The 27,787-nt window shown below is 45.1% G+C and overlaps 1 protein-coding gene across 1 annotated transcript in view; it reads left to right on the plus strand.

The window, feature by feature from the left end:
* The window catches only part of LOC309567095 (myosin-4-like), a 46,147-nt gene extending 18,826 nt beyond the window's left edge, over positions 1-27,321 (plus strand). The window contains exons 11-40 of the mRNA XM_082272419.1: positions 309-412; positions 1,667-1,805; positions 1,915-2,033; positions 3,598-3,747; positions 3,831-4,001; positions 4,094-4,403; positions 4,745-4,812; positions 4,924-5,011; positions 7,530-7,647; positions 7,742-7,865; positions 7,951-8,087; positions 8,163-8,418; positions 9,257-9,499; positions 10,258-10,434; positions 10,528-10,673; positions 11,798-11,888; positions 11,974-12,363; positions 15,180-15,306; positions 15,405-15,523; positions 15,608-15,804; positions 18,101-18,284; positions 18,463-18,628; positions 20,901-21,334; positions 21,424-21,627; positions 22,450-22,575; positions 22,660-22,830; positions 22,943-23,047; positions 23,310-23,405; positions 23,510-23,644; positions 27,191-27,321. Coding sequence (XP_082128545.1) covers positions 309-412; positions 1,667-1,805; positions 1,915-2,033; positions 3,598-3,747; positions 3,831-4,001; positions 4,094-4,403; positions 4,745-4,812; positions 4,924-5,011; positions 7,530-7,647; positions 7,742-7,865; positions 7,951-8,087; positions 8,163-8,418; positions 9,257-9,499; positions 10,258-10,434; positions 10,528-10,673; positions 11,798-11,888; positions 11,974-12,363; positions 15,180-15,306; positions 15,405-15,523; positions 15,608-15,804; positions 18,101-18,284; positions 18,463-18,628; positions 20,901-21,334; positions 21,424-21,627; positions 22,450-22,575; positions 22,660-22,830; positions 22,943-23,047; positions 23,310-23,405; positions 23,510-23,644; positions 27,191-27,205 — 4,910 coding nt within the window. The 3' untranslated portion in view covers positions 27,206-27,321. The remainder of the gene's footprint in view (positions 1-308; positions 413-1,666; positions 1,806-1,914; positions 2,034-3,597; positions 3,748-3,830; positions 4,002-4,093; positions 4,404-4,744; positions 4,813-4,923; positions 5,012-7,529; positions 7,648-7,741; positions 7,866-7,950; positions 8,088-8,162; positions 8,419-9,256; positions 9,500-10,257; positions 10,435-10,527; positions 10,674-11,797; positions 11,889-11,973; positions 12,364-15,179; positions 15,307-15,404; positions 15,524-15,607; positions 15,805-18,100; positions 18,285-18,462; positions 18,629-20,900; positions 21,335-21,423; positions 21,628-22,449; positions 22,576-22,659; positions 22,831-22,942; positions 23,048-23,309; positions 23,406-23,509; positions 23,645-27,190) is intronic.
* The last annotated feature ends 466 nt before the right edge of the window (positions 27,322-27,787 follow it).

Below are 27,787 nucleotides of genomic sequence, written 5' to 3' on the forward strand. Positions count from 1 at the left end.
AGTCAATGCAAGTCGCCTCCAGGTCGCCCCAAAGTAGTACAGGACCCTTTTTCTAAGTCAGAGCGACTTGTGTCGCTCCTATTAGAACGGGTCCTGTGCTAATCTATGGCAGGCGACCCACTGCGACTTGTCAGGCGACCAAGTCGCCTGACAATTCGCGCTAGTGTGAATGGGGACTTAGACCTTAAGATGGACATAAATATAATACTGGGAAAAGAAATCCTGGGTTTCTCAGGGCTGGTTATTAGTTAAAATGACCGTAATGTCTGCAACAACAAAAAAAAACATGCATCCCTTCCTTCTTCCAGACATGCTTCTGATTACCACCAACCCCTATGACTTCCCCTTTGTCAGCCAAGGTGAGATCACCGTGGCCAGCATTGATGATCAAGAAGAATTAATGGCCACCGATGTAAGTGGATTCGCTCTCTGGAACATTATACTTATAACCAGGGCTTTTTTTTCTCAGAGAATAGGTGCAGGAACTCCCTCTTTTAGAGGTATCTCTTTTCTCCGCCTCTTACCCACCTCCAAGCACCGTTCCTTGGTTCCATCCCTTACCCACCTCCCAATACTGCCCTTTAGGACAATACAGAACCAAGTAATGTGTATGGAATTTGGGAATGATAACAAGAAAAGCAGTACAATAAATCCCCTGCAGCCAGCAACAATAGATCCCTCTAACAACAATGGACCACCCGCAACAAAATTTCTCCCTGAACAACAATAGACTCCCAGCAGCAACAACAACACATCTCCCTACAGTCAGTGGTGTATTTAGGTTTTGTGCTGCCCTAGGCCTGACTAAACTTGGGCACCCCCTAATTTAAATATGACCCATCCCTTCCTGTAAAGGCCACACCCCTTCATGTTTATGACCCGCCCTGTTATCTGTAAACCACAGACTACAACCAGTTTTTCAGTGCCCATCAGTGCAGCCCCATCAGTTTCCATAAGTTCTGCCTCATCAGTGCAGCCTTATGAGTGCAGCCTCATTACTGGCCATCAGTGCAGCATATCAGTGCGGCCTCATCAGTGGCCATCAGTACAGCCCCGCCAGTGGCCATTAGTGCAGCCTTTCAGTGCATCATATCAGTGGCCATCAGTGCTGCCTTATCAGTGGCCATCAGCACAGCCTCATCAGTGGCCATCAGTGCAGCCCATTAGTGCCCATTAGTGCAGACTACCAATGCAGCCCCATCAGTGAAGCTTATCAGTGCCCACTTTTTTGCTGCCCCCCTGCGAAGTGCCGCCCTAGGCCTGGGCCTTGTTGGCCTAGGCCAAGATACAGCACTGCCTACAGTCAGCATCAATAGGCCCCTCCCTCAACAGTAGATCTCTCCCAGCAACAACTGACCCCCCCAGCAACATAAGACCCACCCCCAGCAACAATAGATCCCACAGCAGCAGCAATAGACCTCAGTAACAACAGACCCCCCTGCAAAAATATATCCTTCCAGTTAGAATAGATCCCCCAGCAGTTATTATCAATAGACCCTGCAGCACACCCCAGCACCCTTTGCCATTACATACAGTCAGTCCTGGAGGTGCCGCGTTCCTGCTGAAAAAAGCCCTGCTTATAACATATCAATTTACCTAATGTCGTGCATACAATTTTGTGTTACAGTCAGGAAGCAGTTTATTCTGATGAGTTTATGTTTAATAGAGTGCTATTGACATCCTGGGCTTCAACCCAGACGAGAAGATCGGTATCTACAAAATGACCGGCGCTGTGATGCACTACGGTAACATGAAGTTCAAGCAGAAGCAAAGAGAGGAGCAGGCTGAGCCCGATGGCTCAGAAGGTGAGGCAGATTTAGCCCTGATTACTTGTTATTCTTCTTCCCGTTATCATGGAGTCTTCTTCTTTAAAAACCAAAAAGTGCAGACATTTACGTAATTACTGTTTCACAGTGGCTGACAAGGCTTCCTACCTGATGGGCCTGAATTCAGCTGATCTTCTGAAAGCTCTGTGTTACCCCAGAGTCAAAGTTGGGAATGAATATGTCACCAAAGGTCAAACTGTCCAGCAGGTATATACCCTTTTCCACTATTTTTTTTTATTCATAGGACACAGTTTAACCACTTGCCGTCTGCTCACTAGAGCTCTACTGCGGCAAAGTGGTTCGTTATCGTCTGGCGACGTAGACCTACGTCAACCAGACACTCCCCTTTCTCGGCGGCGCGCGCACGCCGCCGGAGGCTCGCTCCCTCTGTATTCAGTCACAGCGGGAGTCGGGCCAGGGGAGGAGCGGCGGTGATTGCCGCTGCTCTTCCCCGATCGTCGGGGAATCGAGTCTGGAGATCCGCCCGCTTGTGTAAACAGAGCGGGCGGATCTCCTAAGTGACAGGCAGTGTTGGGGTAGTTACTCAAAAAATGTAATTAGTTACTAGTTACTTCTGTAAATTGTAATGAGATTACTTTACTAGTTACTGCATTTGAAAAGTAACTCCACTACTTATTACTTTACTTTCCTCTTTCTTAATTGACCGTGTAGAAGAAGATACATGACACTCTTTCTGCATAGAGTTTATTGTATAAACACAGGCTTTGGGAAACATGAGAACAAAACCTGAAAAAACAGAATAAAACATAAAGTGCAACAAAAAGTCATAAACTTCACCCCTCTCTATTCTTCGAAATAACGATTGTATCGCACGGCTTGGGTAACGCAGGAAAGCGCGTTCCTATAGCCTAGTAAAGTAGTGTAGTTACCTCCTATAGCCTAGTAAAGTAGTGTAGTTACCAATATTAGTATTGTAACTAGTTACATTACTTCGTTACCAAAAAAAGTAATGTAGTTACTGTAATCCGTTACTTTGTAACTAGTTACCCCCAACACTGGTGACAGACAGGGTCAGATTGCAGGGTTGAGCATAGCTGAACCTGCGATCTGTCCTTGTGTCACTCAGTCACCTCCCCCCACACATGTCAGTAAGCACCAGGCATACATTAACTCCTCCCTCTCCAATAAAATTAACCCCTTCCCCGCCAGTGTCATTTTTACAGTAACAGTGCATATGTATAGCACTGATTACTGTAGTAATGTCACTGGTACCCCCAAAAGTGTCAAAAATGTCAGTCAAGGGTCCGATCTGTCCGCCGCAATGTCGCAGTCCCACAAAAAAAATCGCAGATCGCCGCCATTACTCGTTAAATAAAAAACTACCAAAAATGAAAGAAATCTTTCCCTTAGTTAGTAAACGCAATAACTTTTGCGCAAACCAATCAAAATACGCTTATTGTGAAAACAAATTGGCCAAAAATTTTAAAAAATTTAGATTTTTACATTTTTTTGGGGGGGAATTTCATATAAAAAAAATGTGAAAAATATTGATATTTTTTCAAAATTTAGGCTCGTTTATAGCGCAAAAAGTAAAAATCGCACAGGTGATCAAATACCACCAAAAGAAAGCTCTGTTTGTGGGAAAAAAAGGACGTAAATTTTGTTTGGGTACGGCGTTGCATGACCGCGCAATTGTCAGTTAAATTCGCACAGTGCCGAATCGCAAAAAGTGCCCCAGACGTAAGACAGCAAAATCCTCCGGTGGTAAAGTGGTTAAAGCATATAAACTTGCAACTTTGTTCTTTTCAAGGTATACAACAATGTCGGTGCCCTGGGCAAATCCGTCTATGAGAAGATGTTCTTGTGGATGGTCATCCGTATCAACCAGCAGCTGGACACCAAGCAGCCAAGGCAGCACTTTATTGGCGTCTTGGATATTGCCGGCTTTGAGATCTTTGATGTGAGTGGCATGACTTGATACATGAATGTCCTGACATTGTTTTACTTGGGAAAAATCTTCAAATTTGTCTTTTTTTTGTACAGTACAACAGCTTGGAGCAGCTTTGTATTAACTTCACCAATGAGAAACTGCAACAATTTTTCAACCACCACATGTTCGTGCTGGAACAAGAGGAGTACAAGAAGGAAGGTATCGAGTGGGAGTTCATTGACTTTGGCATGGACTTGGCCGCCTGCATTGAGCTTATTGAGAAGGTATGCTTGCTACATTTTATCTCCCAGTTTTAACATTTTACAAGCAGAAAGCCTATCAATACACCAAAATGTTATTGCTTTTCTGTGATTAGCCTATGGGCATCTTCTCCATCCTGGAAGAGGAGTGCATGTTCCCCAAGGCAACAGACGTTTCCTTCAAGAACAAGCTGTATGACCAACATCTGGGCAAGTCCAACAACTTCCAGAAACCCAAACCAGCCAAAGGCAAAGCTGAGGCTCACTTCTCCCTGGTCCACTATGCTGGAACTGTGGATTATAATATCACTGGCTGGCTGGAGAAGAATAAGGATCCATTGAATGAGACTGTCATTGGACTCTACCAGAAGTCTTCAGTAAAACTCTTGTCCTTCCTCTATTCTGCCTATTCTGCTACAGATGCAGGTAATACATTATGTAATCTTTGTTTTGTCTTCTGTGCTATTGGTGCCCTAAAACATTTTGCTACATTTCCAGTATAGTAAGTGATTTAGATTTTTTTTATACTTTATAAAATACACGCATCTATTCAGTCTCTCTTGCACTCAATGAAACCTACCCTCCAATGTCCCTATCACAGCCTACAGACATTCACACATAGTTTGCAGTTTGCTTTAGTTTAATGGGATGAAAGGCCCATGTGGGAAAAAAATTATTCTCAAAATTAGGAGCTGAACCCACACCCATATCACCTGCAACACCAATCCTTCCACGCATGTCCTAACAAGAGATTCTTCCTGTTGCAGATGCTGGTTCCAAGAAGGGTGCTAAGAAGAAGGGTTCATCTTTCCAGACTGTGTCTGCTCTCTTCAGGGTATGTGTGACAATTTATATTGGATACACGTGTTTTCTCATTTCTGCTGTACATTTACTAATATACAGTATATTTATATATATATATATATTATTTTTTTTTTGGCTACAGGAGAATCTGAACAAACTGATGTCAAACTTGAGGAGCACTCACCCTCACTTTGTGCGTTGCTTGATCCCCAATGAAACCAAGACCCCAGGTTAGCTCTCCCGAAAACAAAAGTATAAAGAACGCTCTCATCTATAATGAAGTTTAGGGCCCCTTTTACATGGACGCCTCCGTTGAGCTCATTTCGCTTGCTCAGTGGGGGATTGCTCCGCTGATCCCCTCTGAGCGGGCAAATGACGGGTCCTGTTCGCTACGCTATGTAGAGCAGACACGGACACAGTCCTACAGGCTGAAGAGGTTAGCCGCTCAGGTGAGACGAAGCACTCCGGTGCAGGTAAGCTGACATTTTGCCTACAAATGCTAGTCTTTCACCGATATCTCATTGTGTGGTTATGAGTAAGCGATCCTCTCTATCGTGAAACGCGTCAACCTATTGCATGTCTTTGATGCACTGTATGGATGTATTCATGAGGAATAAAGGACAGTTCTGATTTCATCTACTCCTGAGTGCGGTCCATTTTCCTTGGTTTTGAGACATTCACGGACACAGTCCTGCTCTCCTCTATGGGGAACTTGGGTGGAAACGGGCTGCCTGTCCCTTTTAATCCGATCTTATCCGATCCGATCCGCCAGACAGATGGAAATAGGGCCACCATCTGTCTAGATTTTGCATGCAGGATAGGACCGCTGACATCCGTCGCTCCATAGGGGAGACTGGAGGGTCTGATCAGGTCTACCTATAAACCTGACAGGTGGACCTGATCAGAAGGACCGTGTGAAAGAACCCTTTAGTCTATACTCTACACATTCTTTTACTTTTGGTATTTCTAGAGTCAATGCAGTATTTTTTCATTTGTATTTTATTTTTTTTTGTAAATAAAAAATAATGGGCTGGGTGCCTCAATAACAGTTTATGCTTTCTGTCTGGAAAGCACAGCAGTGCGTGAGTGCTGAGAGGCATCAACTCCTCATGCCAACAACCTTGTGTGTTCTGACCAGGGCAGCCATCAGAAATTTTGAGGCCCCTTACACAGTTTTAGGCCTGGGCCCCCCCTCCCCCCTCGGGCCTGACCACCAACATTCCCCAGGGCCTGCCTACAATGCCGTCATTCTGCTCCAGTCCCATGTCCTCCTGCATCCCATGTCCTCCTCCTCCAGTCCCATCTCCTCCATCCCAGGAAACAAAAAGGTGATCGGTACTAGTAAATACCGCTCCTCCTGTCCAGGAGTGAACAGCTGGAGAACAGGGGAGGGCGAGGCCTACAGCTGTGTGTGGGGGCTAGTGAGGGGCAGGACTCCCCACATAGTGCCAGTCTGCAAGGGAACCGCGGAGCTTACAATTGAATGGTATTGTGAGGACAGGAGGCAACCCTACCCTGTTTGGGGCCCCTCGGGATACCCGGGCCCCCTACATGGGTATGGGCTGTACCCCCCTGATGGCAGCCCTGGTTCTGGCTGGCATAGTCAACTGCACAATAACATCAGATCCTTACTGTAACAATACAAATTCAGCAAAAACTTGCCACTTGTTGGGTATTATTGATAAATATGGGATATTTGTATGTGATATTTAAGTATGAGAGTTTATTTTTTTACTTTTAGAGCCGGTTCACACTGGGGCGACCTGTCAGGCGCCCGGCAAAGTCGGCTCGCCCCAGTGTGAACGGGGTCTTAAACTTTTTTTAAAGGTAAACTTTGTAAAAATAAAAATGACAAATTTCATCATGAGAAATATAAAAAAAAAATACCAATGTTCTACCATATAATACGGAAGGGGGTTTTGGGACTTTAAATGAAACACATGATACAACCAGATCATGCGTCTCCATCCCTGTAATTGGAAAAAAAAAAAGGAAGAGGTTGGGACTTTGAGTGAGGCAAGTGGCATACAGCTGATAAAATAATGTTGTATGATGGCATGTTTATTAATTGATACATGGATGACAAAGTTAGACATGGCACATTACAGACATGAAACATGTTAATTATTGATACCAGCTGATATACATGCCTTGGCATCAGATAGATTAAAATACATAATTACAAACAATTGCTAAATTTCATATTTTGGATCAAGATATAAACGCATGATTATGATATGGCTGCATCCAGTAAAAGCTCAACGTGTTTCGTGCCCTAAACGCACTTCCTCAAGAGCAGATGCAGGACATAAATATGCAAAACAATATATGTATGGGGGGGGGGGGGACAAAAATCTATCCACCCCTGATGACTTACAACAAGTCAGCTCATGGTTCGAGATGGTGCTGAGTATGTGTGGTGCTGAGCTGTGGGAGCATAGCCAGCGGAAGTCCAAGGCACACACATAACACACCCCAGACGGTAATAGGTCCCAAAAAGTTGTAAATAATGCATGAAGCAGCTTCGAACATTGTCTGTAAAGGAAAGGAGTAGTATATAGAATTAAATGTTGCTGCTTGCATATACGGTAAGCATGAGACCTGGGAAGCCTAATCAGACCAAAAGAGGGATAAAGAACGAGTATGGAGTTAAACCAAAGGACCATCAACCAAGAAAACAGAAAGTGATGTAGTGATGTAATGTTCTACCATAGATTCAGTTTCACAATTAAACTTTTTCATTTTTAGGTGTTATGGATCATCATTTGGTCATGCATCAGCTCAGGTGTAACGGTGTGCTGGAGGGCATCAGAATTTGTAGGAAAGGTTTCCCCAGCAGAATCATCTATGGTGACTTTAAACAACGGTATGGGTCAATTGCTCGGATACAGTATGTGACGGTGTATGACAGAAAACAAAAAAAGACTTATTTACATTTGTTTACCTATTCAATAACACAGTTACAAAATCCTGAATGCAAGTGCCATCCCAGAAGGCCATTTTATTGACAGCAAGAAGGCTTCCGAGAAGCTTCTTGGATCCATTGATATTGACCACACCCAATACAAATTTGGGCACACTAAGGTACACTTTTGTATCAGTGTGATTTACAATGTTAAACTCTCCAAAACTTAAGCGCAAATTTTATATTAGATTCTGTGGTTTCTAGGTATTCTTCAAAGCTGGTCTGCTGGGTACTCTTGAGGAGATGCGAGATGATAAGCTGGCACAACTGATCACTCGTACTCAGGCAATGTGCAGAGGATACCTCATGAGAGTTGAGTTCCAAAAAATGATGCAAAGGAGGTACTTTAATTTCAAAATTTGTTATAAAAAAATTATGAAATGTTCATTCAGATGACAGTTACACCTTCCTTCCAGAGAGTCCGTCTTCTGCATCCAGTACAACATCCGCTCTTTCATGAATGTCAAGCATTGGCCATGGATGAAGCTCTACTTCAAGATCAAGCCTCTCCTAAAAAGTGCTGAATCCGAGAAGGAAATGGCAAACATGAAGGAAGAGTTTGAGAAGACAAAGGAGGCTCTGGCCAAGTCAGAGGCCACGAGGAAGGCGCTTGAAGAAAAGATGGTATCCATACTACAAGAGAAGAATGACCTTCAGCTCCAAGTTTCATCTGTAAGTGTTTAACCATTTGTAATTAGAAATAAAAAATAGGATGGCGCTCTAGTGTGCATAAATGTAGCCAAATCACCCCAACTGAAGCTCATATGTGCAGTCTATGAAAGTTTATTGGGTATATCCATGGTAAATTAAAACAATTGGCATATTTTCCTACCGGACCTTGAAGCCTCTGTGTCTCCTGGCTGTGATATAAGGATCCCTGATGTGAGTCATGGGAACCTAGTACCTTTATACCCGATGGAGGGGGAGGTGGCACTCTCAGATTGAAACGGTGGTCCTCGAGTGTGGAGGCTACCGCACACTGGACCGTGCGAGCCTCCACAATCGAGGACCACCGTTTCAATCTGACAGTGCCACCTCCCCCTCCATCGGATATAAAGGTACTAGGTTCCCATGACTCACATAAGGGATCCCTATATCACAGCCATGAGACACAGAGGCTTCAAGGTCCGGTAGGAAAATATGCCAATTGTTTTAATTTACCATGGATATACCCAATAAACTTTCATAGACTGCACATATGAGCTTCAGTTGAGGTGATTTGGCTACATTTATGCACACTAGAGCGCCATCCTATTTTTTATTTCTACCTTCCCATACACCATCCTGTGTCTAGGATTGGGCGACCAGCGGTGCATCATATACATTTCTATCACAATTGTGTACTCTCTGTATAAGGACACTATAGGAACTTTGTGTTTGGATCAGCGCCTGAACTCTTTTTTGTGTAACCATTTGTAATTAGCACATCAGAGCAAACACTACAAAAAAGTTGCATGATACACAATCTACGACTAAGCAATTTATACCTATAATTAAATCTACTTCCCAGGAATCTGAGAGCCTTGCAGATGCAGAGGAAAGGTGTGAGGGTCTCATTAAATCCAAAATTCAACTGGAAGCCAAAGTAAAGGAGATTAATGAGAGGCTGGAAGATGAAGAGGAATCAAATGCAGAACTTACAGCAAAGAAGAGGAAACTTGAAGATGAATGTTCTGAATTGAAAAAAGATATTGATGATCTTGAGTTGACTCTGGCTAAAGTAGAGAAAGAGAAGCATGCTACAGAAAACAAGGTATTTAACCAGTACATGTGACGTGGTACACTGGTGGTGCTGGTACTTTGCTTACTGAGTGTAGCTTGTATGTCAACTACATACCCGTGTTTCCCCGAAAATAAGACCGGGTCTTATATTAATTTTGGCTACAAAAAACACACTAGGGCTTATTTTCAGGGGATGTCTTATTTATTTATGGTACATACAGTAATTTACATTTATTCAAAAACAGTCATTTTGTCAAATTTCCTGTGTCCCCTGTCTTCTCTCCCCCTGTCAGCTCAGGAGTCAGCATTGGAACATTCTGTAATCCCAAAAATAAATCTTGGTCAAAATTAGTATTGTAAAAAGATTATAGAATGTACAATGTGTCTCCTTTTGTAAGTTTATAGTGGAAAATACCCTATTTACAGCACCGTTGGGTGCTCACATGCCCCACCAGAGCTCTTCTTCCCAGCTTTGCGCACTGCAGAGTAAGGGGCCGCTGACGTCAACCGGGAGGAGAGCAGAAGATCTACTGCGGGTCACGTGAGCACCCAGCGGCACTGTAAATAAGGTATATTCCACAATAAAGTTACAAAAGGAGACACACTGCACATTATATAATCTTTTTACAAAACGGATTGCATGTTTTTACAACGACTTTAGCTAGGGCTTATTTTCGGGGTAGGGCTTATATTGCAGCCATCCCCAAAATTAAAGCTAGGTCTTATTTTCAGGGTAGGGCTTATTTTCAGGGAAACAGGGTATTAAGCTGTCATTCCTGTACTACATAGGTGAAAAACCTTACTGAAGAAATGGCTGTGCTTGATGAAAACATTGCCAAGCTGACCAAGGAGAAGAAAGCTCTTCAGGAAGCCCACCAACAGACCTTGGATGACCTTCAAGCTGAAGAGGACAAAGTCAACAGCCTAACTAAAGCTAAGACCAAGCTGGAGCAGCAAGTGGACGATGTGAGCAAATACAAAAGACAATAAGTAATCAAGTTATGTGTGCTATAATAATAGAGTAGGAAGATAGTTATTATTTTAACTTGTATCTTGAAGCTGGAGGGATCTCTTGAGCAAGAAAAGAAGCTCCGCATGGACATGGAAAGAGCAAAGAGGAAGCTGGAGGGTGATCTGAAGTTGTCTCAGGAGTCCCTGATGGACCTGGAAAATGAGAGGCAACAGCTGGATGAAAAAGTTAAAAAGTAAGACATTTTGAATGACAGTTTAGAAATGTAGACCATAGATCAGAAGTCTCCAAACTTTCTAAACAAAGGGCCAGTTTACTGTTTTTCAGACTTTGGTGGGGCCGGCCAATCAGTGTGAGTAGAAAATGCCCTGGTGGCAGTGGGAGGAATAGTGCCACATCATTGGTGTCAGTGGGAGGAATAGTGCACCATCATTGGTGTCAGTGGGAGGAATAGTGCCCCATTATTGGTGTCAATGGGAGGAATATTGTCCCATTATTAATGTCAGTGGGAGGAATAATGCTCTATTATTGGTATTACTGGGAAGAATTATGCCTCATCTTTGGTGTCAGTGGGAGGATTAGTACCCCATCATTGGTGGCAGTGGGAGGAATAGTGCCCCATCATTGGTGGCAGTGGGAGGAATAGTGTCCCATCATTGGTGGCAGTGGGAGGAATAGTGCCCCATCATTGGTGTCAGTGGGAGGAATAGTGCCCCATCATTGGTGTCAGTGGGAGGAATAGTGCCCCATCATTGGTGTCAGTGGGAGGAATAGTGTCCCATTATTATTGTCAGTGTGAGGAATAATGCTCTATTATTGGTATTAGTGGGAAGAATTATGCCTCATCATTGGTGTCAGTGGGTGAAATCACACCTCATCATTGGTATCAGGGAAAGGAATCTTGTCCCATCATTGGTACCAGTGAGAGGAATAGTGCCACATCATTGGTGTCAGTGGGAAGAATAGAATACCATCAAGGGTGCCAGTGGGAGGAATAGTGACCCATCATTTTTGTCAGTGGGAAGAATAGTACCCCATCACTGGTACCAGTAGGAGGAATAATGTACCATCATTAATGTCATATGGAGGAAAAATGCCCTATTATTGGTATTCGTGAGAGTAATCGTACCTCATCATTGGTGCCAGTGAGGGGAATAGTGTCCCATCATTGGTGTCAGTGGGAAGAATAGGACCCCATCATTGGTGTCAATTGGAGGAATTGTGCCCCCTTGTTGGTGTCAGTGGGAGTAGAAGTGCCCCAAGGGTCGCATATAGGCAGTCAAAGGGCTGCATTTTGGAGACCACTGCCATAGATGAAGAGCAAAACCATTTAACTCTATTACACTGTTGCTTAAACAGGAAGGAGTTTGAAATCAGTCAGTTCCAGAGCAAGATTGAAGATGAACAGGCCTTGGGTTTACAGCTGCAGAAAAAGATTAAGGAACTTCAGGTAACTTGGTAGAGCATGATACAAATAATTTTGCGTTTCAGTTATCAAAAATATACAGTTAAACAATAATCTATGTGAACATTAGGCCCGCATTGAGGAACTTGAAGAAGAAATAGAGGCAGAGCGAGCAGCTCGTGCCAAGGCTGAGAAACAACGCTCCGACCTCTCCAGAGAGCTTGAAGAGATCAGCGAACGTCTGGAGGAAGCTGGAGGGGCAACATCTGCTCAAATTGAGATGAACAAGAAACGCGAGGCAGAATTCCAGAAGATGAGACGTGACCTGGAAGAGGCCACCTTGCAGCATGAAGCCACCGCTGCTGCTTTGCGGAAGAAGCACGCTGATAGCATGGCAGAGTTCGGAGAACAGGTTGACAACCTTCAGAGGGTCAAACAGAAATTGGAAAAAGAGAAGAGTGAGCTGAAGATGGAGATAGATGACCTAGCCAGCAACATGGATTCTGTCTCTAAAGCAAAAGTAAGTGCAAGCTTAGTTTCTTTTTGAATTTCAACTATGACATACTGTATATGATATGAGGAAAAGTATGTTGGTAAAGTTTTTTATGAGATCACTTCCTGTAACTTTTAGTGATGATATAAGCAGGTCAGGTGAAAGAGTGCTGACTCCATGCTGCAGATGAGTGAATCTATTCTTAATGTTTCTGATTCAAACTGACATTCAGGTTGGTTTTCCCATGGCTGGAAGGCTGAAAGTCCTCTGCCTTACACATACCAACCCATTTTCCCTCCAGCGCAGCATGGGGCCTCTCTAGGTACTAGCACTGTTATGGGCATCAGGCTCTTCATTTTTTTCCCCTGGAATATAAGTAGCCTGAATACCACTCTTTGGAATGAGGAGTGCTTTAGAGCAGGGGTCTTCAAACTTTTTAAACAAAGGGCCAGTTTATTGTCCTTCAAACTTTAGGGGGGCCGGACTGTGGCCAGCAGGAGTAGAAAATGTCCTGGTGTCAGCGGGAGTAAACAGCGTCCCCTCTTTGGTATTAGGGGGAGAAATAGTGCCCCTACGTTGGGAGGAATAATGATCCATTGTTGGTGTCAGTGGGGGGAATAGTGGCCCGTTGTTGGTGTCAGTGAGACGACGAGTGCCCAGGGCCGGTGCACCACTAGGCAAACTAGGCAGCCGCCTAGGGCGGACTGCCACCTAGGCGCAGCTATGGCCAGTGCCACATTCCTCTCCTGTCACCTCCTTATCCCCAGTGGATGTCACCTCTAGAGAGGGGGGCAGTGTGTACAGGAAGGGTTGTGTAGGGTTAAAGGGGGGCAATGTGTATAGGAAGGGGGTGAAGGGTTAAAGATGGTGAAGTATTAAAGGAGGGCAGTGTGTGCAGGAAGAGGATGTAGCGTTAAAGGGGGGCACTGTGTGGAGGAAGAAGGGGGGCAGTGTGTTCAGGAAGGGAGGTGTAGGGTTAAAGGAGGGCAATGGGTAGAGGAAGAGGGGTGTAGGATTAAAGAGGGCAGTGTATACAGGAAAGGGAGTGTAAGGTTAAAGGGGGTGTAAGTAGCTGGTCTTGCCTAGGGCGCAAAATAGTCTAGCACCGGCCCTGCTAGTGCCCTGTTGTCAGTGTCAGGAACTAGGCCCCACTGTTGCTGACAGTGGAGGGAATAATGCCCTATGGGCCAGATCAAAGCAAGCAAAGAGCCACATCCAGCCCCCGGGGAGGCCACTGCTTTAGTGCAACTAACCTGTATTTGGTAGAAGGGGAGTTTTTGATAAACTGATTCTCCACCATGGTGAACTTATAGAGGTGATATTTGCTTTCCTTATGTATTTACCACAGTTGGAAAGTAAGAAGACTATAATAAGGCCTACCTATAGGTAAAATTAATATCTCCTAAACCTGAACGGTTTAGGAGATATTCACCCTGCATGCAGCCGCTGACACCAGTGGCGCATACGCTCTGAAGGTCCGGCGTATCTTGCCGGACCTTCAGAGCTCCTTGCTGGCTCCCTGCCGAAAAATGATTTTGTGCTGCATGCGCGGGAGTGATGTCATCACGGCTCCGGCCACTCACAGCGCCCGGAAGAGACGCAGAGGGAACATGTTTGCTCTCTCACCAGTGTCCGGTCAACCATTTCGGGGCTTCGTTCTAAGATAAGTATTTCATAATGTGCTTTTGGGGATACAACCGCTTTAAGAGTTAAACAGGAAATCTGGTGCTAGATCACCAGTGGTGTGATCACTGTTTACATATATGTGGGGGACCTATGTATGCTTTTGCATTTTTGCGTGAGTACGGGGATACAGGGGCACCTAAATCATTTTTTTTTTTATTATCTGTTTTATTTATTTATTTATTTTACACTGTCCCTTAATTTTTTTTAATTTTTTTGATCAACTTTATTGCTATCACAAGGGATGAACAACATTCCTTTTGATAGCATGGGCAGTGACAGGTACTCTTTACTGAGAGATCTGTGGTCTATTAGACCACAGATCTCTCCTCTGCCCTCAAAAGCATCTGATCAAATGGTTTGATCACATGTTTTATAAGCCATTAGCAGCTGGTAAACAGCACTACCAAAACCAGATTTGACAAAATCCTTGTCGCTTCCAGTTTCTGAAGTCTTGAGGAAGTGCAAGTATGGATATACTTGCCTTTCCTCTTCTAGCAGCTGGACAGACAGAATGCAGTGGTCCCCGATTGAACCTAGGAATGGAGGTGGAGGAAGGCGGCCCTCTTCTGCACCTTGTAGAAGAAATCGGGTGGCTGCAGATCCACTGGGACCAGTGGGGACTTGAAGAGCACGGGGGGGGGCTAAGGAGCACGGGGGGGGCTAAAGAGCACTGGAGGGGTTAAGAGCACTGGGGGGGGTTAAGAGCACTTGGGGACTAAGAGCACTGGGGGGGGGGGCTAAGAGCACCAGGGAAGGGTTAAGAGCACTGGGGGGGGGGCTAAGATCACTGAGCAGAAGGCTGATTGGCCGCGGAGCTTGCCTCAGTGAGGGAACTTCTTTGTGATGAGTGAGAGCCGCGGCCCACTGGGAATATGCCGGTCTGCCCTATGGCCAGTCTGGGCCTGGGGACCACTATATGAAAGCCCATGGATGGCCACAAATTTTGATATTGGGATCATGGCTACAGCTGCAGCCATGATCCTGATATAACCACTTCAACCCATGGATCTAACGGTACGTCCTAAGTGCGTAAAGTAGTTGAAAACTGGCATATCAGCTATTTAAAACTCACAACGAAATCACAATTTGATAACAAGGCTTTGCTTTATAAATTCATTACTGCCCTGCACTAAAAATAAACTTGGATTTCCTAACAGGCAAACTTGGAGAAGATGTGCCGTACCCTAGAGGACCAATATTCTGAGATCAAAACAAAAGAGGAAGAACATTTAAGAGTGATTAATGACTTAACTGTCCAAAGAGCTCGCCTTCAAACAGAGACTGGTATTTATCTGTCATGAAACATTTTCTGCAATGGTTGTCACACAGAAAAAATGCTATACCAATTTAATTATTTTATTTTTTTTATCTCTCCAAAACAGGTGAATTCTCTCGTCAGGTGGAAGAAAAAGAGTCCTTGGTCTCTCAACTCTCCAGAGGCAAACAGGCTTACACCCAGCAAGTTGAAGAGTTAAAGAGGCAGCTTGAGGAAGAGACAAAGGTAGGATATATTCTTTACCAAAATGTTCTGTAACTTGTAAATGAGAGAGGCACTCACATGCCTTGCTTTGATATACTTCTATAGGCTAAGAATGCCCTAGCTCATGCTCTTCAGTCTGCTCGCCATGACTGTGACTTGCTCAGGGAGCAATATGAAGAGGAGCAGGAAGCTAAGGGTGAGCTTCAACGCTCATTGTCCAAGGCCAACAGTGAAGTTGCTCAGTGGAGGACAAAATATGAGACAGATGCCATTCAGCGCACAGAGGAACTTGAAGATGCCAAGTAGGTGACCTAGTTCTTTATAACAACAGTTTTAAATCTTAACTAGTTTACCCCCTTCCTGACCAGGGGGTATTTTGCGATTCGGCACTGCGTGACTTTAACGGACAATTGCGCGGTCGTGCAACACTGTACCCAAACAAATTTGACGTCCTTTTTTTCCCATAAACAGAGCTTTATTTTGGTGGTATTTGATCACCTGTGCGATTTTTTGATCATGCGCTATAAACAAAAAAAAGAGCGACAATTTTGCAAAAATAACAATATTTTTCACATTTTTTTTATATGAAATCCCCCCCCCCCCCCAAAAAATGTAAAAATCAAAATTTTTTTACATTTCTGGCCAATTTGTTTTCTGCTACCTATGTTTGGTAAAAAAATTCACAATGAGCGTATTTTGATTGGTTTGCGCAAAAGTTATTGCGTTTACTAAGGGAAAGATTTTTGTTGTTTTTTTTTTAACGCGTAATGGCGGCGATCTGTGATTTTTTTTTGCGGTACTGCAACATTGCGGCGGACAGATCGGACCCTTGACTAACATTTTTGACACTTTTGGGGGTACCAGTGACATTACTACAGTAATCAGTGCTATACATATGCACTGTTACTGTAAAAATGACACTGGGAGGGAAGGGGTTAACTTTATTGGAGAGGGAGGGGTTAAGTGTGTCCCTAGGGGCGTGTTTCTAACTGTCATTGGATGTGGCTTGTGATGTAAAAGCACAGATCAATGGTCCTACATAGCAGGACCGAGTGATCTGTGCTTTTACACAGGGGAGAATGACAGGCGGCTTTGTTTACATTAGCCGCCTGCCTTTCTCCCTCTCTACCCGACGATTGCGAGTGACCGGCGGACATCGGGTCCGCCGGTCACACGTGCCGGCTTCGTCGGGTACGAGCGGGGGCGCGCACTCGCCCCCTATTCGCTCCCAGGCTAGTGACGTACCGGTACGTCACTTTGCCTGGGAGGGGCTGACCGCCGCCGTATATAGTCGGGCGGCGGTCGGCAAGTGGTTAAGATGGCTTTTATAATAATTGTTAAATAAAGTCACAAGGATCAATAACCTTTGAATCCCAAACTACTGTATTTCATTTAGCATTATTTATCTTAAGAAAATCACACAAAACAGCAAATAGATACGGATAGTTTACATCAGGGGGTCTCCAAACTTTTCAAACAAAGGGCCAGTTTACTGTCCTTCAGACTTTAGGGGAGCCAGATTATGGTCAATGGGGGTAGAAAATGTCCTGAGCTCAACATCAGTGAGAGTAAACATGGCCTCTCCATCATTGTTATAGTACCCCATCATTGGTATTAGTGGAAGAAATGGTGCCCCATTGTTCGTGTCAGTGGTTGGAATAGTGCCTCATACCATTGGGAGGAATATTGCCCTAAGGGCTGGATAAAGGCTAGCAAGGGCCGGTGTTCTAAAATTTCATTGGACCCTTGAAAATTCCGGACCCTCGTCACTTCCGGTGACGCTACGTCACCACCAGCTGGTGCGACAGCTGTTGCGAGCCCCGGTGCGCATGCGCACAAGACATTTTCCAGGTCCGATGAAATTTTAAGACTTTGCTAACAGCTGACTGAGAGCAGGAGGGGCTGAGGTGGGACGCACACACCGCCGCGGGAAAATTTTACAACACCGCCGCATCATCGAGCAAGGAACATGTTGCAGAGCTGACTTAGAGGGGACTGTCCGTTGGAAATTAATGGTGGAAATGTGGATGTCGGGGACAGAAAATAATGTTAATGAGTACTGAAGTGGCTCTACGTGAGGGCAGACGTTTCCATAGAGAATGCTGAATTCACTTTTATGTGAGGGCGGAAGTCTAGGGACCTCAGGCGGAGGTATGTGTCAGTAAGGGCGGAAGTATCGGGAGAACAGGCGGAAGTGGCTCTATGTGAGGGCGAAAGTCTAGGGACCTCAGGCGGTGTTCTAAAATTATATATGTTCACTTCCTTCCCGCCTCCTCTAAGTCAGCTCTGCAACATGTTCCTTGCTCAATGATGCGGCGGTGTTGTAAAATGTTCCCGCGGCGGTGTGTGCGTCCCACCTCAGCCCCTCCTCCTCTCAGTCAGCTGTTAGCAAAGTCTTAAAATTTAATCGGACCTGGAAAATGTCTTGTGCGCATGCGCACCGGGGCTCGCAACAGCTGGTGGTGACGTAGCATCACCGGAAGTGACCGGAAGTGACGAGGGTCCGGAATTTTCACTGGTCCGACTAAATTTTAGAACACCGGGTCGCAGTTTGGAGACCACTGGTTTACATGTAACTTACTATTATCTTCAAAACAGGAAGAAGCTGGCCCAGCGTCTCCAGGATGCTGAAGAACAGATTGAGGCAGTCAATTCCAAATGTAACTCTCTGGAAAAGACCAAACAGAGACTTCAATGTGAAGTGGAGGATCTCATGGTGGATGTAGAACGTTCCAATTCAGCATGTGCTGCTCTGGATAAGAAACAGAAGAACTTTGATAAGGTTTGTCTTTGAATGTCATAGAAGATTCTTCTTAGTTGTGCCCTATAAATATCAAGGACAAGGAATGATTCTAAAGATGGATCAGATGATGCAAAAATTAAGAGGTATTGCAACCAATACTCGGTTTATAACCTAAAAGTATGGATCTCAGAATGTTCAATTTATTTTATTTGAACAGGTGCTGGCTGATTGGAAACAGAAGTATGAGGAGACTCAGGCTGAGCTGGAAGCTTCTCAGAAAGAATCCAGGTCTCTAAGCACTGAACTTTTTAAGATGAAGAATTCCTATGAAGAGGCTTTAGACCAATTGGAGACCCTCAAGAGAGAAAACAAGAACCTTCAACGTAAGTATATATGTACTTTGTTTTAAAAGTGTAGCACTACCCCGAAGGAGCCGCTGAAAATCGGCCAGGTTCTTTTCCCAGTAGATTGCCCCGCATCCAGGCACACAATCACAGTCACTCTTTGCCTCAAAGACCAGTCTAGGGGTGTTCTTTTTTGGTGTTTTTATTTTTGGATTAACTGGAATAGGGTTGAGGGAATTGAGTGGGTAACCCCAAAAAAAGAGAACTATGTACAGGCTGAGAACAGTGAACACTTTTCTGTAAAGCTGAAGCAGAAGTCCTTGCACAAGTAAACTAAGTACTTGGCTTTGTAGTAGAAGCAGTTAAAAGAGCAAAAGCTTCTTTCTTTAAAGCAACAAAAGCAGAGTCCCTTCACAAAGAACTATGTAGACTGAGTTCTTAAGGATCCCAGCCAATGTCCTCCTTAAACAAACACACAACTGACTTTCTAGCACCAGATGGCTGGCAGCAGCTCAAAAGTCTCTAGAATCTCTCACAGCAGTCTGTACTCACAATTGTCCAGGGAAAGTTGGTTGCCTCCTTTCAACCACCATGCAATACCTTTCTCCTGTGATACAAGACTAGATCTTCAGGTGAGAGCTCTCAGTCAGCTCTCTGTAGCTTTAGCATCTAGACCAGGGGTGGGCAAACTTTTTGACTCAAGGGCCGCAATGGGTTCATATATTGGACCCGGGGGCCAGACCAAGAGTAGATGGACGGTGTGTATGTGTGAAATAATATAAATTAAATTTACATTTGTAACAGATATGCAGATATGCCAGGGGGCCCCCTTTCAATGCAGATATGCCAGGCCCCCCCCCCCCACAAGACCAGTGCACTAACCTAAGGTAGCGCTTCTCTTCAGTCCCCCGACGTGTACTCTAGTCCTCAGTCCTCCCGCCTCCTCCTCTGCAAAGGCATGGGGTTTGCCTTTCGGCCAATCAGGAAGCTGGGGGACCCACTTCATAATTGGCCAGGAGGAGGATCCGTGTGACAATAGCGAATTTTCATTCGCTATTGTCACACAATGGGCGGGCTCGGGGCAAGTTCCTCGGGCGGCCCGGTACCATTTGATCCACGGTACCGGTCCGCAGGCCAGGAGTTGGGGAACACTGGGCGCTCCGCGGGCCGGATTAAAAGGTCCGCCGGGCCGTAGTTTGCCCATTCCTGATCTAGTCCCTCAGGTTGCCCACCCGAGGCCTCACAAGCAGCAAGCACATAGCAACGCTTCCCTGGAGGGCAGCAAGCCCTCCAGGCTGTGTTCCTCTCCTGAAGAAAAGGACCCAGCAGCTCTGTGCCTCAGAGTATTTATATAGAACCCAGCAAGTTTCAGGGCCACCGTTCCCGGGGATAGGCCAGGGCAGTATAAATATTCATGCTGCTATTTGCATTGCTCTACACCTGTGTTCCGGAGGATTCTACTGCTCCCTGGAAAACAGAGGAAACAAGCAACCCAGCAGCAGCTGAAGCATTTAGCAGACATAACTACAGTGCTGTATCCAACAAGGCCCAGGCCTAGGGCAGCACTTTGCAGGGGGGCATCAAAAAAATATTTCATTATTTGTGTAATGACTATGGACTTCCTATTTATCATACAAATAAGTGAAATAATCCTATTATCACAATTAGTGGCAGCAAACACAAGTCCAAATATCTTAAAAGAGTAATCTTACTAAACCCGTGACATAAGGCTTTACTAATGGGCACTTATAAGGCTGCACTAGTGGCCACTGATGAAGCCACACTGATGTGCTGCACTGACGGGCAGTAAAGAGGCGGCACTGATGAGGCTGAACGTATGGGAACTGATGAAGCTATGCTGATGGGCACTGATAGACTGTGGTTGTGGTTTACAGATGACAAGGTGGGTCCTAAACAGGAAGGGGTGTGACCTTTACAGGAAGGGGTGGGTCATATTTAAATTAGGAGGTGCACAAATTTAGTCAGGCCTAGGGCAGCACAAAACCTAAATACACCACTGCATAACTAATCACATGCAGCTACACTAATTGCAGTGACCACAACTAAATTTACCCAGCACAGCAATTGCAGCCACTTTGGTTACAGTAAGACAAGCTAAATTTACCTAGCAAACAAACATATAGCTCCACTGAACACAGTGAGCCAGCACTAAATCTACCTAATCCTAGCACTTATCGAGGAGGGTGGTACAAAAGCAACGTATTTTTTTCTCTAAATATCTAGTTCACATAATTTGTGAAGTGACACGCTTGTTGAATTTAATTTTGTGTTTTAAAAATACTTTCTTCAGAGGAGATTTCAGACCTGACAGAACAGATTTCAGAATCAGGAAAAACTATTCACGAGTTGGAAAAGGCCAAGAAACAGGTTGAACAGGAGAAGTCTGACTTCCAGACAGCTCTTGAAGAAGCTGAGGCCTCCCTTGAGCACGAAGAGGCCAAAATTCTGCGCATACAACTTGAACTGACCCAAGTTAAGTCTGAGATTGACAGGAAGATAGCTGAAAAAGATGAAGAGATAGACCAGATTAAGAGGAACAGCCAAAGAGCCCTGGAATCCCTGCAGAGCTCATTGGATTCTGAGATCAGAAGCAGGAATGATGCTCTCAGACTGAAGAAGAAGATGGAAGGAGATCTCAATGAGATGGAGATCCAACTCAGCCATGCCAACCGACAGGCAGCTGAGGCTCAAAAGCAACTTAGGAATGTTCAGGCACAATTCAAGGTACAGTTACTGAAGATTCTAGTTGGTCTGATATAACTGAAACTATAAGGTTTTCCATTAGGCTAACATACCACATTATACCTACTTAGGATGCCCAACTGCATCTTGATGATGCTCTTAGAGGAATCGAAGATCTTAAAGAACAGCTGGCTATTTCTGAAAGACGAAGCAACCTCTTGACTGCAGAAATTGAAGAGATGAGGTCTGCCCTGGAACAGACAGACCGTGCACGTAAGGTGGCTGAGCAAGAGCTGCTCGATGTCACTGAGCGTGTCCAACTTCTACACACCCAGGTGAGGACAGTGGTGTATTTTGGTTTTGTGCTGCCCTGGGCAAGATTAAAATTGAGCCCCCCCCCCCTCTTCCCCTCCTATGTAAATTTGCCCCACTCCTTTTTTAACGGATGTGACTCCCTCCAAAAAAGTCCCAGCATGAACCCCTGAGATTTCACGAGAGGTGGGGTGGGTGTGGGAGAGAGAGGGGGACGGGTGAGAGGAGATGAGAGGGGGGGTGAGAGAGAGAGATAGAGGGGTGAGAGAGAGGGGGGTGAGAGAGAGACGGGGGATGAGAGAGAGGAGGGATGAGAGAGAGAGGGGGGATGAGAGAGAGAGAGAGGGGGAGATTAGAGATAGGGGGATGAGAGAGAGGGGGGATGAGAGAGAGAGAGAGGGGGAGATTAGAGATAGGGGGATGAGAGAGAGGGGGGATGAGAGAGAGAGGGGGGGTGAGAGAGAGAGAGAGAGAGGGAGAGGGGGGATGAGAGAGATGAGAGAGAGGGGGATAAGAGAGGGGGATGAGAGAGAGAGGGGGATAAGAGAGAGGGGGATGCAAGAGGGGGATGAGAGAGAGAGAGAGGCAGGGTTGAGAGGGGGGGGGGTGAGAGAGAGAGAGGGGGGATGAGAGAGGCGGTTCTAGCAACCAGTGGCCAATAAAGTCTCAGGTGGAGGGGGGCGACTTTTTTTCTGCCCCCCTGCAAAGTGCCGCCCTAGGCCTGGGCCTTGTTGGCCTAGGCCAAAGTACAGCACTGGGTGAGGAGGATAGTTTCATTGGACTTTTTGTTTTAGTGTTTATCCACAGTGATATATGTAATACTTGCTTGTTTTTTATTCCTTCAGAACACCAGCCTTATCAACACAAAGAAGAAGCTTGAAAGTGATGTCTCACAATTGCAATCTGAAGTGGAAGAAGCCATCCAAGAGTGCAGGAATGCAGATGAAAAAGCAAAGAAAGCAATCACTGATGTAAGGCTTACAGGACAAAAACAGGCATAACACTTGAATAATTAACCTTTCTGTCTTCCTAATTATCGATTATTAAATACATAGGCTGCAATGATGGCTGAAGAGCTGAAGAAGGAGCAGGACACCAGTGCTCACCTCGAGAGGATGAAGAAGAACCTTGAACAGTCAGTAAAGGACCTTCAACTTCGTCTTGATGAGGCTGAGCAGCTGGCCCTGAAAGGTGGCAAAAAGCAACTCCAGAAACTGGAGGCCAGAGTAAGTTTTTTTCAAATTATTTGTTCCTGTAAGAACCAAAATGTTATTATTGACAGGTCAAAACTGGTAATTTTATTATATTTTAGACCTAAAACTCAATTTCACGTTACAGGTACGGGAGCTGGAAAATGAACTTGATGCTGAACAGAGGAGAGGCTCAGACGCCATCAAAGGTGTGCGCAAGTACGAGAGGAGAGTCAAGGAGCTGACATACCAGGTTTGTAGAATTAATCACCAGATCTTGAAAACTAGTAGGCAATTTACAGACTGAAGGAGATAACAAGAGAACGTGCAGTACGCTGTTGTATAAAATTTGGTTGGAGGAAAAAGTGATTTCTGGAACATATTGTTTTTTCCTAACCTAAAATCCAGAAGCCAAATACATTTTGTTGGCTGTCTTTCTCACAAAAACTTGGTTAGATTTAGCATGGGGATTCGTTCACCTCCTAAAACGTCTAATTGTCTCTAATATATCACAGTCTGAAGAGGACAGGAAGAACGTGTTGAGGCTCCAAGATTTGGTTGACAAGCTGCAGATGAAAGTCAAGTCTTACAAGAGACAAGCAGAGGAAGTTGTAAGTATACTGAGATCAGTCTACAATTGTTTTGATGCTCACCGATACATAATAAAAAACACAGAGAAGTGACAAATTCTAAAAGTGGCTCATGAATATTCCAGGAGGAACAAGCTACCGTCCACCTAGCCCGATTTAGGAAGACTCAGCATGAGCTGGAGGAGGCCGAGGAACGTGCTGACGTTGCAGAGACTCAGGTCAACAAGCTCAGAGTCAGGACCCGGGAAATCCATATCAAGGTAAGGACTGCAGACTTGTGCTTTCTGGTGTTCTCCAGTTATATGTGAATGTGTAACATTTAAATGCATAGAGCCAGAGGCGTAACTAGAACCTTCAGGGCCCCAGTGCAAGAAACCATGAAGGGCCTCCCGAACCCCTTACCATGGCCCTTCCCTTCAAGCCTGGGGCTCTTCTCACTGATTCTGGGGCACTTTACTCTTGTTGCGGGGCTCTTTATTACGGTCCCACAGCAGGACCCTGTCACGAGTTCTGCAGTGGGCCCCCTTCTTCCATCTTGGGGTCTCCCCACGGTGGTGGAATGCCAGGGCCCAATTGCAAGTGTGACCTTTGCAATCCTGGAAGTTCACCCACTGGTGTCAGTAGTTTTTATTTTTTGGTATTTTAATTGTAATTTTTTTTATCATTTTATTTTATTTTTTTACAATGTCACTGACTATGACTCCGTCCATTCAGAAAAGGAAGGAGCTGGTAAATTACATATTTACTGACCCCCTTCCTGGTTCTCTATTGTGACACATCATCTGCAGCAGCCGAAAGGAGAGGGGAGGGAGCACAGTGGGGGGGACCAGGGGCCCATACTGGGTCCCACACAGGGGCCCAGAGACAGCAGAACACAAGTGAACTGGATAGGAGGAGTGGCGGAGGCAGCATACAGAGGAACCAATCTCCTCCATTTTCCTCCTGCAGCTACAGGAGGAAAAAGAAGGAAAGTGATTTCTCTACATGTTGCCCCCGCCGCCCCTCCTATCCAGGTGTACAGGGGAGCCGCACAGGCCCCCTGGAGCATGGGGCCCGGTTGCAATTGCAACCCCTGCAACCCCTGTAGTTACGCCCCTGCATAGAGCACCTTCATCCTGAAAATACCATCCTTTGGAATTGTGATTGTGTGGTCCCTTCATCTGGGTTCATATGGTCAGTTCTCTGAATTTGTGCAGACTGAGGAATCCCACACAGCCATGAAAGTAACTATAAGAAAATACCAATGAATAATGCTTGGATATTAGCATTTATAGGCAATAACACCAGAAATTTGAAGAAATGTATATGAAGCATAAGTTGCTGACGTGGCACCGCATCCCAAACCATTAATGAGAAAAGAAAATATGAAACAAAGGAATTGTTAGGTTTTATATATTCTTTTCTCAATAACACCAGAAATTAATGATCCATCCAATGCTCTTCCGGGGATCAAGAAGGAGTTTTTTCTTTCCCACTGCAGCAAATATGACCATGGTTTTTTTTTGCCTTCCTGTGGATCAACCATAGTTATTGAATTTTGCATATGGAGGTTTTCTATTTATTTATTTTTTACTATTGGTTGAACCTGTAGGTGGGATGCAGCGGGGTGTGGTGGCGATAATACACACAGTCCCAGTGCTGTAAAGAACTTGTATTGAAATAATGCAGAGACAGTTCACAAATAGCCCGGTGGTAAGGCAGCCCAGCTATGAACACTCAAAGGTCAAAAAGCGTGTAGAGGGCAGGTTTCAAGCAAAATAACAATGCCTGTAAAGAGGGATAGAATGCACATGTTGGTCTTGTGCCCAAGCAGGAAGATTTCCAGAGAGGTTGCAAACCCTATGCTTTCCCTCCTCATCAGGAACCTTACCCTGCCACTAGTTCTGTCCCTACCAGACAGGTACCTGTTCCTACTCTTCCAACTCACAAATGTACCCCAAACCTGGAAGGCCAGGGCCTTTAAAATCCTCTGCCTGACCCAAGATGGCTACTAGAGTCACATGGGGCAGCAGTATCAAATGGGATAACTTCTCAGTGATTCAGGACACCATAGAGCATGGGTGTCAAACTGGCGGCCCACCAGCTGTTGAGGAACTACAAGTCCCATGAGGCATTGAAAGGCTGACAGTTACAAGCATGACTCCCACAGGCAGAGGCATAATGGGACTTGTAGTTTGACACCCCTGCTAGAGGAACCGTATTCAGAGCAGAGCCGTAGCAGAAGAGTGCCACCTGCAGTGGAGAAATTTTACTGCATCTGCCTACAAACTAGATGGACTTGTATCTTTTTTCAACCTCACTATGTAACTATGTACCAAATGGTATAGATTCTATTATGTGCTTTTTAATGATGTATGCCTCAAGACCACCCCATTCTAAATATGTACATTCTGACTATTCAGGGTGAAAGCGCTCACACTCCTCCCCTAGTTTGGAAGCCTGTTGGTAGAGCTGTGTACAAGGATCCTCAGGGGTGGAGCTCCATTGCCATTCAGAGCAATACTGAAAATACCAATCTAGCCAACGTGGTCCTGGGAAATTTATATAATTTTAAAATGCAAGAATAATTATTTAAATAGTTTAAAAGTGATGTCAGTAGACCAAACTGCATCCAAGGGTCCAATTAAAAGGTTGATGTGACTATAGGCCAGCCTTTCTTAACCAGGGTTCCATGGAACAATACGATTCCTTCAGAGGTTTCTAGGGTTTCCTTGCGCAATAAGCAATTGAACGACTAAAGCCACTGATCTTTTTAGCTGTCTGTAAGGGGGGGGGGGGGGATTCTTCCCAATGACCACAAATATAGGGGGGCATTCTTCCCAGTGGCCATCACAATATTGTACCATGAGCCGTAGATATCATAATTAATGACAAGGGTTCTCTGAGACCAGAAATTCGTTTGAAGGGTTCTTTGGTGTTAAAAAGTTTGAGAAAGGCTGTTTTAGGCAATGTATAGCAGAAGGGAGATGTCTAGGCATCCTACATAGTGGTGGGCAGTGGAGGACTGGGCCAGGGGGGCAGGGGGGGAAATTGCCCCCTGGGCCGATCTGATGCCCTGTAAAAAGGCTGCACTGCTTCTGCCACAGACATGCCTAAATGATTCCTGGTGAAGTGAAGTAAAAAGTCCCCACTGCTGACCTACTGAGTGCAGGATGAAGACAAGGACAGAGTGCAGCCCCCCCCCCCCCCAGCATGGATGGTGTAAGATGTGTCTGAGCAGAGGCCGGGAACCTCCCCTGGCCAGCCCCGACCGAGCTGCCCCAGCTCCCCCCAACCGCCCCCTGCTGGCCAGGTTGGGAACCCGGATTCGGTCAGTGAGTAGAGAGTACCTGGCGCAGAGCTTCAACCTAGAATGGGGGTCAGAAGGAGGCAGGGAAGAGGGAGAGTGGGATGGGGGCCGAGTCGCTGCACCATGGGCCTCTGGATTGTACTTGCCCCCTGGGCCAAAAGTTGCCAGTCAGTCCCTGGTGATGGGGGTGACAAGGGAGGTTTTGAATCATCATTCATAGACCAATAAGCAGGCTGGAGGCAGCAAGGCGGCTAGGGTTGCCACCTCATCCCTTTAAACCCGAACACATACGAATTACACAGGTTCTGAGGCTGATTTAATGCAGATAAGGAACCAAGTGAGTTTAATTACCACCTTAATCAGCCACAGAACCTGGGTAATTCGTATGTGTTTGGGTTTAAAGAGATGAGGTGGCAACCCGAGGTGACACAGGAAGCTACAAAACTGCAGAATCTCCTGCAGATTATACATATTATGCACAGCATCCAACTAATGTTTTCTAATCTTATCTTTGCAGAAATCAGAAGAGTGAAGAGATCGAGGAACACTTTGCAGAAGTTCATACAATATGGACTTTTATGTAATTAAATCTGTTCGTATGTAATTAATACGTGTAGCTCTAGGTGCAAATAAAATTTAAAACGAAAACCTTGAGTTCCATTTTGTTTTCATTAGTATAGCAATACTGGGGAATGCTGATGTGATTTATCACAAGATCTACCTTCACTGGCTACTGGTTTAACTTATCATTTTTTTTGTATAATTCAACTTTAAGGGGGCGTGTCCTATGCCTACATACTTTTGCTAATAGGTTTCCCTCATAGTATCATGGTCGGTAAGGTTGAATAAAGACATCAGTCCACCCAGTTCATACTGTGTAGGTGTATGTGTGTCAATGTCGATAATCATTTCCCATATCCTTGTATGTTGCCTTCACTAAGATGCATGTCCATGTCTTTTCAAACTATCAATACTTCCCACTGACATTACCAATTGTGGAAGGGAGTTCCACATCCCTATTGCCCTGACAGTGAAAAAACCCCTACGCATCTTAAAGTGGATGTAAACCCTATTCAAGAAATCTGACCAGGGACCACTATACCTACATACAGTA

Source organism: Pelophylax lessonae (assembly GCF_965119305.1).
Source record: "Pelophylax lessonae genome assembly, chromosome: 11".
Classification (NCBI taxonomy): domain Eukaryota; kingdom Metazoa; phylum Chordata; class Amphibia; order Anura; family Ranidae; genus Pelophylax; species Pelophylax lessonae.